At 34.8% G+C, this 16,660-nt stretch overlaps 2 protein-coding genes across 4 annotated transcripts in view; one reads left to right on the top strand and one right to left on the bottom strand.

The window, feature by feature from the left end:
• The window catches only part of LOC123536344 (uncharacterized), a 377,622-nt gene that overhangs the window by 190,368 nt on the left and 170,594 nt on the right, over positions 1 to 16,660 (bottom strand). The window lies entirely within an intron of this gene.
• On the top strand, positions 1,733 to 16,655 carry LOC123536616 (NADH dehydrogenase [ubiquinone] flavoprotein 3, mitochondrial-like). Of its 2 annotated transcripts, none has more exons than XM_045319940.1 (3): positions 1,733 to 1,855; positions 11,760 to 11,838; positions 16,405 to 16,655. In XM_045319940.1, the coding sequence occupies exons 1-3, from the start codon at positions 1,823 to 1,825 to the stop codon at positions 16,572 to 16,574; spliced, it is 282 nt and encodes a 93-aa protein (XP_045175875.1). In that variant the 5' UTR covers positions 1,733 to 1,822; the 3' UTR covers positions 16,575 to 16,655. The 2 variants fall into 2 exon arrangements, with proteins under 2 accessions (XP_045175875.1, XP_053384471.1); XM_053528496.1 differs by lacking the exon at positions 1,733 to 1,855 and adding an exon at positions 8,651 to 9,027.

Raw genomic sequence — 16,660 nt, 5'->3', positions numbered from 1 at the left:
AACATTGAATAACAATGTAAACGGGTGTTTGATGATAAGAAATTAGCGCCGAATAAATTTTCTACGTAGAAAAAAGCTGTAATACATAAATTTCAATGTGAAACGATTTTCATCCCGCTGTCGTAATTGAAATGTTTAATATATACATTTAATTGTCGGGTAATACGTAACAGATTCACTTTGGGGCGATGGTAGCCTGTCCGCCTTACACTCGAGAGGTCGGGAGTTCCATCCCTATCAGTACCAGATTATTTTTTTTAATTTCACTAGTTTTTTTATTGTATTTATCATGATTTTTTCAAATATTGTAGCAAAAATAATTCATGTGAAATTTCAACATGTTGTTCTGATGTCAGCTTCCAATGTACTGCCTGTACAGTAGATATAACTTTTTAAAAAAAGTTTTGGGGTCCAACTTAACAGGCGGTGGCGTTGAATTTTGGAAAAGCTCATATTGCTCTTCTCCCCTTTCATATATATTACATCCACGCTCTTAAGAATCGCTGGCCAAAGTGTTACACTTGGGAAAAAACTGTTGGCTATACAAATGAGAATAAACATTAAAATGGATCTAAAAGATTAACCTTAAAAAGCCCTAGAATTTTAGTAGTTCAGTAAATTAAACAGAGGTTTTCGAGAATTTCAGCGAACATTCTTTTTCTCCGAGTAAAATTCTAATCAGTATTTCTTAAAAATGCTCTGTCTTTTGAATTTAAAACAAAGTTTAACATTGTTCATGTAAATGGATGTTTGTCATTCTTCCATACCAGACGTCTACCATAGCAGATTTTTTTAGCAGAAATTTGATCCCATTCTTCCTTCCAAAAAGAACGTAATTTGACAATAATGACATTAAAAAGAATTACAATAGTCATTGTCTATGATCCCAGGATTACGTAAATTTTGATTTCTATAAACGTTAAAACTGGAACATAAAATATTTACATTAGATCTTCATTTCCAAACATTCACCCGAAAAGAGACACAATTTCTTTAATTAGGCTATAGGCCTAATGAGATTCTATTAGATTAAAAAAATCACAGGCCAAGCTTTTAAATTTGAAGCATTTATCATTAGTGATTGGTTTAGAACTATGATAATAATTTATGTAAAATTGTTAATACAGTATGTTTCAATATGAATAACAGAATCTTTCTCTTCATCTTGGTGCAGATGTATAACTATATCGTACTTTCTTTTGTTTAGAATATTTGTCAAGTGTTCACATACCAAGACTTAATTTTAATGCAGTCTAAGACATAACACGCTTATAGATCTACATCATGTATTGCATTCAGAAATTATGGATAATCATTAATACAGTTAATTGTAATAATAGAACATAAACTTCCTAAAACGGATCCATAATTCGAGATATTTGCAGCCATTGTAATAACACCACTTCTTTAATTTTTTATGGGGCACTGGTGATTTTTCAAGGGAGCTCTGTCTTTTAGGTAGCACCTAATTTCATATTATCTATGTTTTTAACCTTAGTAATTGTAGTTCTTTTTAACTTTGCACCTAATGAGCTTGCATGCTCATCTTTTAACAGTCTGTCCCAGGCAAGCGCCTCCCAATTATAATCAGAATTGATTGTTGGGCAGTACATAGGCGTAGATGTAGACGCTGCGCTTTCCTCTTTGATTGTGTGGAAGGAGGATAATATGATAGGTGGTTCTTAAACCCACAGAGACTGAGCTTTAAATGAATGTAGTGAGCTGTGCGAACTGCTAAGCATTAACTTCTTTGGTCTAATTTGAGCGAAACCAGTCAAACGGTGTATAGTAAATTTTTGTACTTCCGGCTTGAAGGTGAAAAATGTCAGTTTCAAGAAATTTTAACTTTTTGAGGGTAAGATACAACGAAATAAATATTTTTAAACGAAAAGATGATAAATCGATGCATGTTTTAACACTAAAATGATTCATTGTCATTCTATGACGTTTTATCATTTGTTGAATTTAGGGTGATTAGGGGTACTTGGGAATACCGAAAACTACTCCATTACCGAAAACTACCGAAAACCAGTTTTGATTACCGAAAACTACTTATATTTCTAAAAGTATTACTGTTTTGGAATTTAAGTTAATATATTCTGATAACATATAATAATATATATTAACAGACGAAATTTTGAAGAAATTTGACAATTTTAAAGTGGTTTAATTTGGATTTTATTAAAATGAGTGATAATTGTATACTGAGTTACTTCCCTTTGATAAAATAATCGAATAGTATTAAATGTCATTGTCGTCACAAGTTTGTTTTATTTGAAAATAATGTTATAAATAATTGTATTATTAAACATTATCAAATTATGATTGCATATGATTTTTTAAAGACCAGTGTTTTAGAGAACAGCGGATGTTAATGGATTATTATAGGTAGATAAAATAAATAATTGTATCATGTATCGTAGAAAAATAAATAATTAGTCAGCTACACAAGTATTAATACTGTGTCATGTTTCTTGAGCTGTTCTCACATTTAATCAATCAAATTCGCTATCTCATATATTTGATTGCATATTTTAAATTGACATGTACATAATCACAAACCTTGACCTTCCTTTTGACAGATTGGCGGGAATTAGAGGGAGATAAATTTGCAAGACGTTAGAAGTTTCATGAAATGAAAGAGGACAACATTTTACATCTATTGTATATGTTCATGTATTTTTCATATAATATTGCCCAACGATTTGACAGATGGCGGGAATAAGACGGAATCACAGTGTTGGCTGATGAAGGCTGGTGAAATAAAAAAGAACAACATTTTACATCTGTATGTTCACGTTTTATCATATAAAGATGTTTTTTTTTGTTTTTTTTTTAAACTGGTCTGACACAATGTTCATCGTGTTAAACATATTTACAAAATATTTACATATATAGATATATATATATCTGTTACTTTTTTTTTCTTTCTTTCAGTTTATGTTTGCAGAGTAAAATCTGGTGTTACACAATAATCATACATGTTCAGCTCCTTTAGCCTTTTTTGTTACCGTCACCGTACGTACATTAATTTTCCGTTTACGTTGTCCAGGTTTTTTGCCTTCTGTCCTTGGGCCAACTACAGTACTTCGTCCGTCAGTCGAAGTGACAAGTTTGTCATCCTTAACAACATATTGTCTGTAGCGTCGGTACAGCTTAGTCCGTTCTTGTTCAGTCATGTCGATCCAACTTGCCTTGGAGACCTCGAAGTGCTTGTGCGTTACCGCCAGGCGATATTTGCCCGTTGAGAGAAGGGCACTTCGAAGCTCCTGATATTGACCTGTGACAACTCGTTTTGTGAGGCGAACAAACTCTGATAGACTTTTAGTTTCCCAATTGACAGTCTGTTTAAGGACGTGGTTGATGGACTCAGAGTTGTTGTTTGTCCAGTTGCTGGGGATTAAGCCTTCTCTCATTGGTTCATATAATAAAATGCTGGCATGAATGCGGTATTATTTCATTTTAATTGAAATTTGACTTAGATGTTATTCCACAAGATGTTGGCCTTTATAAATTACATCTTGTCTCATAACATCTTTTATGTGCAATGGGCTTCAGTTTATAAGGGGGATAAACTTTATTTGTCAGGGATGGGGCATTTGATGCTGACTGTGGCCACCTTAAAGACCGACTGAAGCTAAACCATTGCACATACTTGTCAATTCAGTTTTTTTCAAATCTTTCAGAGTGAGTATCGAATATATAATTGTTCAAATACACAATGTTTAATAGTTACAACGGAATGACTCCAATATCTGAAACATAATAGCATATTTATTTAATAGATCACATAAATCGTCTTATTTTTTTAAAATAAAAATAACTATAATTTAAGGATCTTTTTATAATGCCACCGACCGAAATATGGTAACTATGTTTTAAAATAAAATGATACATATAACTGAAATGCAAAAAAGAAAATAGGCCTGAAGGCAACGACGTTAAGGTGTAATAGCACTTTGTAATTTTTACCAGTGAAACTTTTTAGAAAAAAAATGATGAAAAACGACATTCACAATGTTTCACTAGTAACCAAGAAAACAGAATTCATGCCGGTGATAACGTCTTCTTTAAAATGATCTAAAATCACAAGGAACTTTAACAACGTATAAACCTTTGAATTTCTTTCCTTCTTACATTTCATTATTTTTATCATCTTTACGGACGTGCAATGCGGTATGGGGACATTTGCTAAATGACGGACGGGAAGCAGACATGAAAAGAATTTGTAAACTTTTAAGGCTATAAGTTATAGCCAAATACTATATTGCAGTGTATTATATTATTATACAATTATACCTTTTCGTACGGCACATATGTGCATATCTTACCAGTCCGTACGTGACGGAAAATATATATGACCAATCATGTGACTTGACTTCTCTGCACGTGCTTGTGGAAGTAATTAGATTTTGTCATTGAGAATTACCAGAGACTTAAAAAACATGAGATAAGCAACTTCATTGAATCCAGAAATATCTCATGTGACTGAATTTGTAACAATTAAAACTCACAGACCATTCATCATACAAACATACAAAAAAAACATATTTTCTGAAAGCTTAGATATTCAAGGTAAAAATATTTTCATATTTGCATTTATCTTTTAAATTTTATCCTCGCATACTTGATGCTTTTAGGAAACGTAAAGCCTAAAATGTTTTATATTTGCTACAAATTGAAGAAATTTCTGCTGACACGCGTGAAATTTGAAGCATATAACAGGTCAGTACCATATAACAGTCTGTGACGGTAAGCTATATAAACGAAATCGTACTCAAAAGACTTTATATGAACATTAACATGAATAACATGATCTCCATTTTCAGATAAAGTACATCAATTAATTAGATTTAAATAACAAATAACATGTTTGACGGGTCACGGCATATATTATGTCCGTACTGGACGGAAAATAGACTTTTTGCACGTGTTATGAGCGTTGCAAATTTCATGCATATTCAAGTAATTATTGCTTGATAAATGTTTATAACTATCCTGCTGGTTATTGGAAAAGACATTTTTATTTTAAAAAAAGACATCAGTCAAAACGATTTCTTGAAGATTGTTGAAAGTTTTTATAATTGGTCAGTGAAATACGTATCTGTTTTAATGCATACTAATTTTGAAAATACTTCATTATTATCCAAAAATCAATACGTTTATCCACAGTTGATTCTAAAATCATAACGGCTGAATATAAAAGAAGTTATATTTACCTTGACAAAGCTGCACTTGCATCGTAGTTAAATCCAGAGAAAACACAACATTTGCACAGAAAGTTTAAGTGAGCAGCAGACCAAGTTTTCAAGTCCTTAGAACTTAAATTTGCACAATCACTATGTACCCAATTCTGACAATTGGAACAATGTATGCCTTCATGGCACTCAAGAGCACAGACAGAGCATGGATATTCCATAATGAAACCAAAGACAATGGTACTGAGGCTACTTTTTCATAAGCTTAAATATACGTTAAAAACAAAGAAGACAACAAGCTATGAAGAATTAAAATGAGTGACAAAACTTTTTTTATGTAGTTTCTTCTGATGTTAAGTAGATTAAAGAGAAGCGGGTTCAATAAGAATCAATTTCAAGATATATTGTTTTTAATAATTACCTTTAATGTGTCGTTTGAAAGCTCAGATTAAAGACACATTGTTATCACCTTAAAGAACTTGAGCGGGAATGTATTTAGCACCATACAGATGGATTAAAGATGCACGTGCAAACCTGAAAAGACTCTAAATTTAAAATTAACACTCATTAAATAATTAGTTAATATATCAAAAAAATAATTTTCAACCAGGTATGAAAAACATTTATACTTACCTTTGAACTTCTTTCTTCAAACACTCTACAAATAAACTCACCGTTTTAATGGCTCGTTGATATTTTCTTTCGACTAAAAGTGCAATCTTTCTATTAAGACAACAATTAATTTTTCTCAAAAATCAACTTAATAATTTTATATTCATATTACGGAAACTCTAAAACATATCAGTGTAACTGATTTTGTACAGTATATATATGAAAGGGAAGTAACTCAATGTTTCATTTTCAAAGCGTAATCAATAATGTCGGATAAAACACTTAAACATGGACGAATTAATTCAAAATTTCGTCTGTTAATATATATTATTATATATTAATAGTATGTATTAAATTTAATATCATAATAATAATACTTTTAGAAATATAAGTAGTTTTCGGTAATCAAAACTGGTTTTCGGTAGTTTTCGGTAATGGAGTAGTTTTCGGTATTCCCAAATACCGGGTGATTAGTTGTAAATTCGGATACGATTACATCCGGATAATCGACCTCACAATTATTCGTGCAGAAAATCATGCTCTGTAAAAGCATTTTCATTAATATGAAATAAGGCAAAGCCTCAAAGCGAGCTCAAAGAAATGGGATTTAGCTAAAATATTATGCATCACAAAGGAACTATTCACTGTCACAAGAATTCAGGAGAACCTATTCACTTGAAAAAGGCTACATTTAGTGTCACCATGCCTATAACAGTGAATATCATACGTTGCAAAATTTATGGGAAGCCGGTGTCACGGTGACGTCATTACCGCATTCCAGTTTCTTTCTGCTTATTAATGACATTTTTTTCCATTTTCTGGCCGATGCTTGATCTTTTAAATGCAAATATAACTTTTTTCAAACAACTGGAAATCATTCTTTCATTATTGTTGAGTGATGAATATTTTTTAGCAATTGAATGAAGTTCTGTATTCACTCCGGAAAGAAGTACTTCCTGTGAGCACCAGTCCGCTAGGGTGCGCTTTTTAGCTCATCTGATTTTTTGAAAAAAAAAATGATGAGTTATTGTCATCACTTGAGCGGTTGTCGGCGTCGGCGTCGGCGTCTGCGTCGGCGTTGCCTGGTTAAGTTTTATGTTTAGGTCAGCTTTTCTCCTAAACTATCAAAGCTATTGCTTTGAAACTTGGAATACTTGTTCACCATCATAAGCTGACCCTGTATAGCAAGAAACATAACTCCATCTTGCTTTTTGCAAGATTTATGGCCCCTTTTGTACTTAGAAAATATCAGATTTCTTGGTTAAGTTTTATGTTTAGGTCAACTTTTCTCCTAAACTATCAAAGCTATTGCTTTGAAGCTTGGAATACTTGTTCACCATCATAAGCAGACCCTGTACATCAAGAAACATAACTCCATCTTGCTTTTTGCAAGATTTATTGCCCCTTTTGGACTTAGAAAATCAGTTTTCTTGGTTAAGTTTTATGTTTAGGTCAGCTTTTATCCTAAACTATCAAAGCTATTGCTTTAAAACTTGCAACACTTGTTCACCATCATAAGTTGACCCTGTACAGCAAGAAACATAACTCCGTCTTACTTTTTGCAAGATTTATGGCCCCTTTTGGACTTAGAAAATATCAGATTTCTTGGTTAAGTTTTATGTTTAGGTCAACTTTTTCTCTTAAACTATCAAAGCTATTGCTTTGAAACTTGCAACACTTGTTCGCCATCATAAGCTGACCCTGTAAAGCAAGCAACATAACTCCATCCTGCTTTTTGCAATAATTATTGCCCCTTTTGGACTTAGAAAATCATTTTCTTGGTTGAGTATTATGTTTAAGTCAACTTTTCTCATAAACTATCAAAGCTATTGCTTTAAAACTTGCAACAGTTTTTCACCATCATAAGTGGACACTGTACATCAAGAAACATAACTCTATCCTGCTTTTTGCAAGAATGATGGCCCTTTTTAGACTTAGAAAATCATGGGTAGGACAATATTTCTGTTACACAAAAAAAATCAGATGAGCGTCAGCACCCGCAAGGCGGTGCTCTTGTTTAAAATTTCCGACGAAACTTTTCAAAACCATCACCAAGTGTGAAAGTATACTTGCGTTACCGTAAAGCTCGATTCTCGAGCAGGCCCTTTGGGCCTGCTCTTCGAGCTCGCTATAAGAGTGGCGTCTGTTTTTCTCTGTTAAACCCACTCCCAGCACTATTTAGCAAACTTGCACCGCGGGCATTACTGACCACAACTGAATGAAATTTTACATATATGTATTCCCAAAGAAGTATAAAATACACAGAATGGCAACTGGCTGTAATCTCGCGTGAGCTCGTGTCAGAGCGTGATTCGGCGTTATCTTACTAAAAACAAACATCGGCGAGCATGGAGTTACAATTTGTACCTTTAAAACTACATTTAAAATACATGTTAGCTTCTAAAACAAAATTAGTTTAATGTGAAATTGTCTTAAGACACGAAGTACACGTTTTTTTTTTTGCCATCGAAAGAAGCTTGGTCATACGGTGAATTATTTTAACGATGAATAATTGCTTTCGCATATTAAATGGGGCAAGGAGAAAGCGCCACTTACGGTAAACGAGATCTCGTTTTTTTGTCACGGGAGGTTGCCGAGATTTGCTCTATATGCCTTTCAAATTGCCAATCTGTTTATTTTTATAGCTCTTTGGTATTCCCCAGGGGTGTGGAAATCCCAGTAAGTTCGACATAAAAATCCACTTGCGTGCAGTCAAAATCTACTTGTCCTGATTTTTAACATTAAAACCTGCATTAAACTGCCAATAAATTCTTTATTTCAGGCAAGTGTTTTTTAACACTTCTGCCTATATACAAGGCTGAAGTCGCATCCGCGAGGCTTGGGAACCTTCGACAGATTCAGTTTAACAAAAATGCCATGCCGAAACATTGTCTGTGCGAAGCCAGCTGAATTCAGAAAATCAAGACTCTTGAAATCATCCGACTCGTTTTGAACCATACTTGCGATCTCTCTGTGCTTTTGATTTTTGTTTTTACGTGACTATTGACTCCCGTTTTTGCTGGCGACCAAAGTTATAATGACAAATTTATCCAAAAAGTTTGCGAGAACTGTTTACGTTTCTGGTTTCTATTCAAAGAGTTTCCGTGTGCAAAATCACGCAAGACTGATACCAAGAGCCAATCAGAACATGGAAAAACATGCTAAATTTAGACGCGTGTACGGATTTTCCAAAACTTCAGCAATCGAGAGGCCCTCGGTGGGAAAAACATGGATTTCGTAGATAAGATTATTTTGTGGTGTCACCTCCATAAACTTCAAGCAACAGCATTACTAAATTATACTTGCTTTTTACTCAATTTATACATGAAAATGTATGCTTGTCTGCGGACAAATGGAATGGAAAAATGCACTTGTCCGCCGGGAAAAAGTCCCAAGTCCGACAAGTTGGACACAGGAATTCCACACCCCTGAATACCAAATGAATGACATAGTTTCCTTAACTTTTGCTGTCATTTTGAAATTATGTCCCTTTTAACTTGCCATAGCGAAAGTCACCAGAGCTAATTCCGTACCCATTATTCATAACCAAAGGCATTATGAGCCTTTAAGCTTTTTTGTCGAGCCCGCTTGTGTAAGCGAAGACATAATTGTCCAAATGGCTGTTCGGTGTATGTGTGTGCGTGCATCTGTCCGGATTTGTTTGTCCAGACCATAACTTTGAAATGCATGGAGCAATCTTGTTTATATGAATGTTAACCTCAGTGAGACGGAGTGTCATGCGCAAACCCCAGGTTCCTATGATACTATCTCAAAGGTCAAGGTCACACTTACAGGTCAAAGGTAAAATTCAAAAATGACAGTCCGGAACATTATTTCTTCATGCAAGGAGGGAGTTTGATGTAACTTTGCACAATTGTTCACCATCAGGAGACGGAGTGTCATGCGCAAGAACCAGGTCCCTAGGTCTAAGGTCAAGGTCACACTTAGAGGTCTAAGGATACAAGAATGACTCTTCGTCCAGAGCATTTCTTCTTCATGCTTGGAGGGATTTTTATGTAACTTGGCACCATTGTTCATCATCATGAGACGGAGTGTCATGCGCAAGATCCTAGAATTACTTCACTTTGTTGTTACTATGAATAGCTTATATTTGTAACTTTTTTATTACTGGTCGTAGGGAAAAATCAAGACTACTTTTATGTAGTGCAACATGCATGTCACATCCAATTTTCAGGTGTATTTTGACCTATCTCTACTGGTGAGGATTTTTGTGCATACTTAGAATATTTTTTAAATTTTTTTTTTAAGATTTATGTCCCTTTGAATTAAATAACTTATATTGTAACTTTTTACAATCTCTTTTTTATTTGGCATTAATGTTTGCCTCAATGAGACAAGGAGTGTCATGTGCAACTCCCAGTCCTTTTGACAGCTGGCGGGCTCGACATGTTGCCCGTGGGCATCTAGTTATATATTATGGCGAGTTTGTTGTCTGCTGACAACTTGTGTAAAAGTTTGCTGCTTCCAGGTATAAAGCTGCATCTCAGTAACCACGGATATTATATGTATTAGATGAAAACTTCATATAATACTTTAGTCATCAGACCTACTGAAATAACCAAATTAGATAACTTTTGATGGAATTTATTGTAAATTATGGCTCTTTTTGCATCTCAGAAAATTTGAATAAAGTTTTGCTTGCATCTAATTATCAAGCTGCATCTCAGTGAATGTGAATTCCAGAAAAACCTTGTTCATGTTGTATTCTGTGTCAGATAGAACAGACTTGTTTAGAGTTAGGTATGTGCCCTTGGTCTAGCAAATATTGTTTGATATTAAACAATGTTGGCAAAAAGCCGGTCAGTATGAGTATTGACCGGGCCGGCGGTCAATACTGGTTAAAACCGGTCAATACTGGTCAATACCGGTCAATACTGGTCGATTCAATACTATGGTCACTCTTGGGTGGTCAATACTGGTTTATTCAACACTTTTACATAATGTACATTCACAGATTAGCACAGGCTGTAAAAGTAAAGTAAAAATAATAAAGAAACTTGAATAATTTAGAATTTTGTTCATTAAAAAGTATAGTGGTCAATACTGGTCAATTCACTTTTGGTCCTTGGCAATGTGTCCTAAATTTTCAGGTCAGGTTCAATTTTAGACAATATACTTAGAATGGTCAGTGGTCATTACTAGTTTATTCAATGCTTCTATCTTCTTACAGTAGCCTTTATTTTGATTTAATTAAAGACTTTATTGCTGTAAATTACACTCATTGAAATGGACAGTACTGGTCAATTCAAATCTTGGTTCTACGCAATATCCCTGATCAATACATATAAAAGTGGTCAATACTGGTCAGTTGAATACTTTGATTGCATAATTTTATTTTTTAAATAAAGTTACTATAATCAAGCATCTCAATAATACAGTGGGATTATTGATTATGACAGCTAATTAGTGACTAGATAGCCAGGCCTACAACATTATAATCTCTTGTGTATTGTATGACATGGTGTCAATTAGGCAATGTGACAGTTGCTACCAAAACACAATTAAACCACTAATTGACCAGTATTGACCAATCGACCAGTATTGACCGGTATTGACCACTTCAGGGAGTATTGACCGGGGCGGTTTTAACCGGTTAAAACCAGGGGCGGTTTTAACCGCCCAACATTGATATTAAAACACTGATCATGCAAAGTTACTAGGGGAAAAGAAAAATGCTTTCAAGAGTTATCACTAAGTTTCGAACCATCCAAACATAAAAAATGTAATAAAATTGCTTGGTGACAACACAAATTACTGGAGTGAGCCCTGGTGCTTGAGCTATCAATGTCCGGGCTAGTGATATTTCACTATACTTAATTAATGATGTGTAATGAGACTGTTACAAATTGTGATTTGTTTGCAATAATCTTTTATATACAGATTTTTTATTTGTTTTTCTTTTTACCATGTGTTTACTTTGTACTTCAGGTTGTAGCAAACAGATCTGCCAGATGTCTCTTCTCTACAGAGAGTGGCTCTAGTACAGACACAACACAAGATAAAAAAGGTCACTACTGTCACTCAGGTTTTTTTGTTGTTACATATCTTACTGTCACTTTGACTACATCTGTCACTGTGACAACACAGTTGCACTATGGCTACACCCGTTTGCATGTAGTAGCTCCCTTACTGAGATATATCGTCACATACAAAGTATTTTGTGGCTATATTGAAGTCAGTCACTGGAAGATTTTCATATAAAAACTAGCTTTAATAATTAATGTCATCAAGACAATGTGCAGAGCACACAACCCAGGTCACAAAATCCAAGGTAGCACTTGGGTGATCAAGGTAAAATATCTTAAATTTGTGTTCCCGCCGTGTCTTCTAAACCGCTTTTAAGCTGTTAATAAAACTACCATCAATTATTTCTTTCATCAAGATGACATGCACAGTACACACCCTGTGTCACTAGGTAAGGTCAGGGTTGCATTTTGAGGTCAAAAGGTCAAATAGCTCAACTTTGTGTAGAGCACATGGCCTAGGTCACCAAGTCCAAGGTTAAGATTCACACAGAGGTCAAAATAATGTCAAATAGCTTAAATTCTTGTACACTCCATGTCCTCTGTACCACTAGAAATGTTTTCATAAAATTAGAATCAGGTGTTGACATGCAGAATGCACAATCTGGGTAATTGAGCCCAAGGTTAAGAAGTCACAGAGGTCAAAGATCAAATAGCTTAGATTTGTGTCAGCTCCATATCTTTTTCAATGCTGGAAGGATTTTCAAAAAACAACTATCAAAAGGTAAACTCATCAGGACAACATGCATAGTGCACAACCAATGTCACTTGGTTGTTACTTGCTGAGAACAGATTAGAACTGGTACAGAATCCAGGGTCACTGGTTAGGTTAACTGCCCTCCTTTCCATAACTGATCTGTTGTTGAAAAACTATGCTGAACACCTGAACACCAATAACATATCTGCGACAGTATGTCATGATACTGCATCTGCCAGGCTGCAAAAACTAGCAGCAAACAAAAACATTCATACAGCCTTTCAGACGACCAGCAATCTGCTAAACGCATGTTATATATGTTTTACAGCTTGGATATATCATAATGAAAATGGCTATAGTAGCATCTCCTCAGACCTATAATTGTATGAGAAATGAATCAGTTGTCTCTTTCATATTTTTAAACTATGATGGATATTAAGGTTTAGATGTGTTTTATAAATGTTTCTTATAATTATCTCTGTTTCTATGTTATTTTAATTTTAAAAATTCTGAATCCTTAGACATTCATTATTTACTGGTTATGTAGCTAATGAAAATCCTGTTTGATTCACAAAGGCATACAGGTATGAAAACTCAATTTTTAAACAGACTGTCTCTGCAGTGTTTATTCTGTCATATTCATTAGAAAAGTCTCCTGAAAAATATGAAAGAAGCTTCATCAGATCTGTTGGTTTTTTTTGTTATTCTCTCTGAAAGGCTGCTGAGCCCACACATGATAATATACTAGTAGTTTATAGGCAATATTTATGTTACAAGAAATGGCCATATATCCAGGTAAGTGGCTCATTGCAATGTTTGTACTGTGATAGATATGGCACTTTGTCATGTAACACCCTGATGTATTCATATTGCTTCACTCATTTCATGCAGTATCTACATTATTTGTTGTAATTAGTTAATACAACAAATATCACATTTTGTTTACTGGTACCAGTATTTTATTTGCAATGTTTGTGAAACAGTTCAAATACTGGTACATGTAGAAAAATAGCATCATTTATGTTTAATGCCTTCAAGGTTCTACGAAGAATTATTTTTAGCTCATCTGATTTTTAGCTCACCTGTCACAAAGTGACAAGGTGAGCTTTTGTGATCGCGCGGCGTCCGTCGTCCGTCCGTGCGTGCGTCCGTAAACTTTTGCTTGTGACCACTCTAGAGGTCACATTTTTCATGGGATCTTTATGAAAGTTGGTCAGAATGTTCACCTTGATGATATCTAGGTCAAGTTCGAAACTGGGTCACGTGCCGTCAAAAACTAGGTCAGTAGGTCTAAAAATAGAAAAACCTTATGACCTCTCTAGAGGCCATATATTTCACAAGAGCTTCATGAAAATTGGTCAGAACGTTCACCTTGATGATATCTAGGTCAAGTTCGAAACTGGGTAACGTGCCTTCAAAAACTAGGTCAGTAGGTCAAATATAGAAAAACCTTGTGACCTCTTAGGGCCATATTTTTCATGGGATCTTTATGAAAGTTGGTCTGAATGTTCATCTTGATGTATCTAGGTCAAGTTCGAAATGGGTCACGTGCGGTCAAAAACTAGGTCAGTAGGTCTAAAAATAGAAAAACCTTGTGACCTCTCTAGAGGCCATATATTTCAAGAGATCTTCATGAAAATGGGTCAGAATGTTCACCTTGATGATATCTAGGTCAGGTTCGAAAATGGGTCACGTGCCTTCAAAAACTAGGTCAGTAGGTCTAAAAATAGAAAAACCTTGTGACCTTTCTAGAGGCCATATATTTCACAAGATCTTCATGAAAATTAATCAGAACGTTCACCTTGATGATATCTAGGTCAAGTTTGAAACTGGGTCACGTGCCATCAAAAACTAGGTCAGTAGGTCAAATAATAGAAAAACCTTGTGACCTCTCTAAAGGCCATATTTTTCATGGGATCTGTATGAAAGTTGGTCTGAATGTTCATCTTGATGATATCTAGGTCAAGTTCGAAACTGGGTCACGTTCGGTCAAAAGCTAGGTCAGTAGGTCTAAAAATAGAAAAACCTTGTGACCTCTCTAGAGGCCATATATTTCATGAATCTTCATGAAAATTGGTCAGAATGTTCACCTTGATGATATCTAAATCAGTTCGAAAGTGGGTCACGTGCCATCAAAAGCTAGGTCAGTAGGTCAAATAATAGAAAAACCTTGTGACCTCTCTAGAGGCCATATATTTCCATGGGATCTGTATGAAAGTTGGTCTGAAGTTCATCTTGATGATATCTAGGTCAAGTTGAAAGTGGGTCACGTGCCTCAAAAACTAGGTCAGTAGGTCAAATAATAGAAAAACCTTGTGACCTCTCTAAAGGCCATATTTTTCAATGGATCTTCATGAAGGTTGGTTTGAATGTTCATCTTGATGATATCTAGGTCAAGTTCGAAACGGGTCATGTGCGGTCAAAAACTAGGTCAGTAGGTCTAAAAATAGAAAAACCTTGTGACCTCTCTAGAGGCCATATTGTAATGGATCTCATAAAAAGTGGTCAGAATGTTCATCTTGATGATATTTTAGGTCAAGTTCGAAAGTGGGTCACGTGCCATCAAAAAGTAGGTCAGTAGGTCAAATAATGAAAAAACGTTGTGACCTCTCTAGAGGCCATATTTTTCATGGGATCTGTATGAAAGTTGGTCTGAATGTTTATCTTGATGATATCTAGGTCAAGTTTGAAACTGGGTCAACTGTGATCAAAAACTATGTCAGTAGGTCTTGAAATAGAAAAACCTTGTGACCTCTCTAGAGGCCATACCCTTGAATGGATCTTCATGAAAATTGGTCAGAATGTTCACCTTGATGATATCTAGGTCAAGTTCGAAACTGGGTCACGTGCCTTAAAAAACTAGGTCAATAGGTCAAATAATAGAAAAACCTTGTGACCTCTCTAGAGACCATATTTTTCAATGGATCTTCATGAAAATTGGTTAGAATTTTTATCTTGATAATATCTAGGTCAAGTTCAAAACTGGGTCACATGAGCTCAAAAACTAGGTCACTATGTCAAATAATAGAAAAAACGACGTCATACTCAAAACTGGATCATGTGGGAAGAGGTGAGCGATTCAGGACCATCATGGTCCTCTTGTTTGAAAAAAAATGAGTTATTGTCACCACTTTCAAGAGCGGTTGTCTGCGTCGGCGTTGCCTGGTTAAGTTTTATGTTTAGGTCAGCTTTTCTCCTAAACTATCAAAGCTATTGCTTTGAAACTTGGAATACTTGTTCACCATCATAAGCTGACCCTGTATAGCAAGAAACATAACTCCATCTTGCTTTTTGCAATATTTATGGCCCCTTTTGTACTTAGAAAATATCAGATTTCTTGGTTAAGTTTTATGTTTAGGTCAGCTTATATCCTAAACTATCAAAGCTATTGCTTTAAAACTTGCAACACTTGTTCACCATCATAAGCTGACCCTGTACAGCAAGAAACATAACTCCATCCTGCTTTTTGCAAGATTTATGGCCCCTTTTGGACTTAGAAAATGTCAGATTTCTTGGTTAAGTTTTATGTTTAGGTCAACTTTTTCTCTTAAACTATCAAAGCTATTGCTTTGAAACTATCAAAACTATTGCTTTAAAACTTGCAACAGTTTTTCACCATCAAAAGTGGACACTGTACATCAAGAAACATAACTCTATCCTGCTTTTTGCAAGAATGATGGCCCTTTTTAGACTTAGAAAATCATGGGTAAGACAATATTTCTATTATACAAAAAAAATCAGATGAGCGTCAGCACCCGCAAGGCGGAGCTCTTGTTTAAAATTGATTTTAATATTCCTTTGATAACAGTCATATCTTAAATATTATAGTCAAATAAATTCAATTCTTTTGCAGTTGCTGCAGCCCCGCCACCTCCACCCCCAAAGCCAGCCACACCTGCACCAAGTGATAACACAAAATATCAGTGTAAAGAATACTATGAACATACTGAGTGGAGTTTTTATGATGTTGAAACTGCCATGGCAAGCAAACGAGTGGGGCAACCATCATCTAAAACTAAATAATTTGACAATATGAACTGCTTTTTGTGTTTTTTATTTTGTTTGTTTAGTATGCAAAAATATTAAAATCTTATAAACGTTTCACTATA

This window comes from Mercenaria mercenaria, chromosome 17, assembly GCF_021730395.1.
Source record: "Mercenaria mercenaria strain notata chromosome 17, MADL_Memer_1, whole genome shotgun sequence".
Classification (NCBI taxonomy): domain Eukaryota; kingdom Metazoa; phylum Mollusca; class Bivalvia; order Venerida; family Veneridae; genus Mercenaria; species Mercenaria mercenaria.
This window is presented reverse-complemented; position numbering and strand designations above follow the sequence as displayed.

Excerpts from the sequence above, each read along its gene's own strand:
- LOC123536616 (XM_053528496.1), top strand. The coding sequence starts at position 8,848 with ATGACAAATTTATCCAAAAAGTTTGCGAGAACTGTTTACGTTTCTGGT. Across the intron at positions 9,028-11,759 it reads CAGCAATCGAGAGGCCCTCG|GTTGTAGCAAACAGATCTGC; the intron begins GTGGGAAAAACA and ends TTTGTACTTCAG. Across the intron at positions 11,839-16,404 it reads CACAACACAAGATAAAAAAG|TTGCTGCAGCCCCGCCACCT; the intron begins GTCACTACTGTC and ends ATTCTTTTGCAG.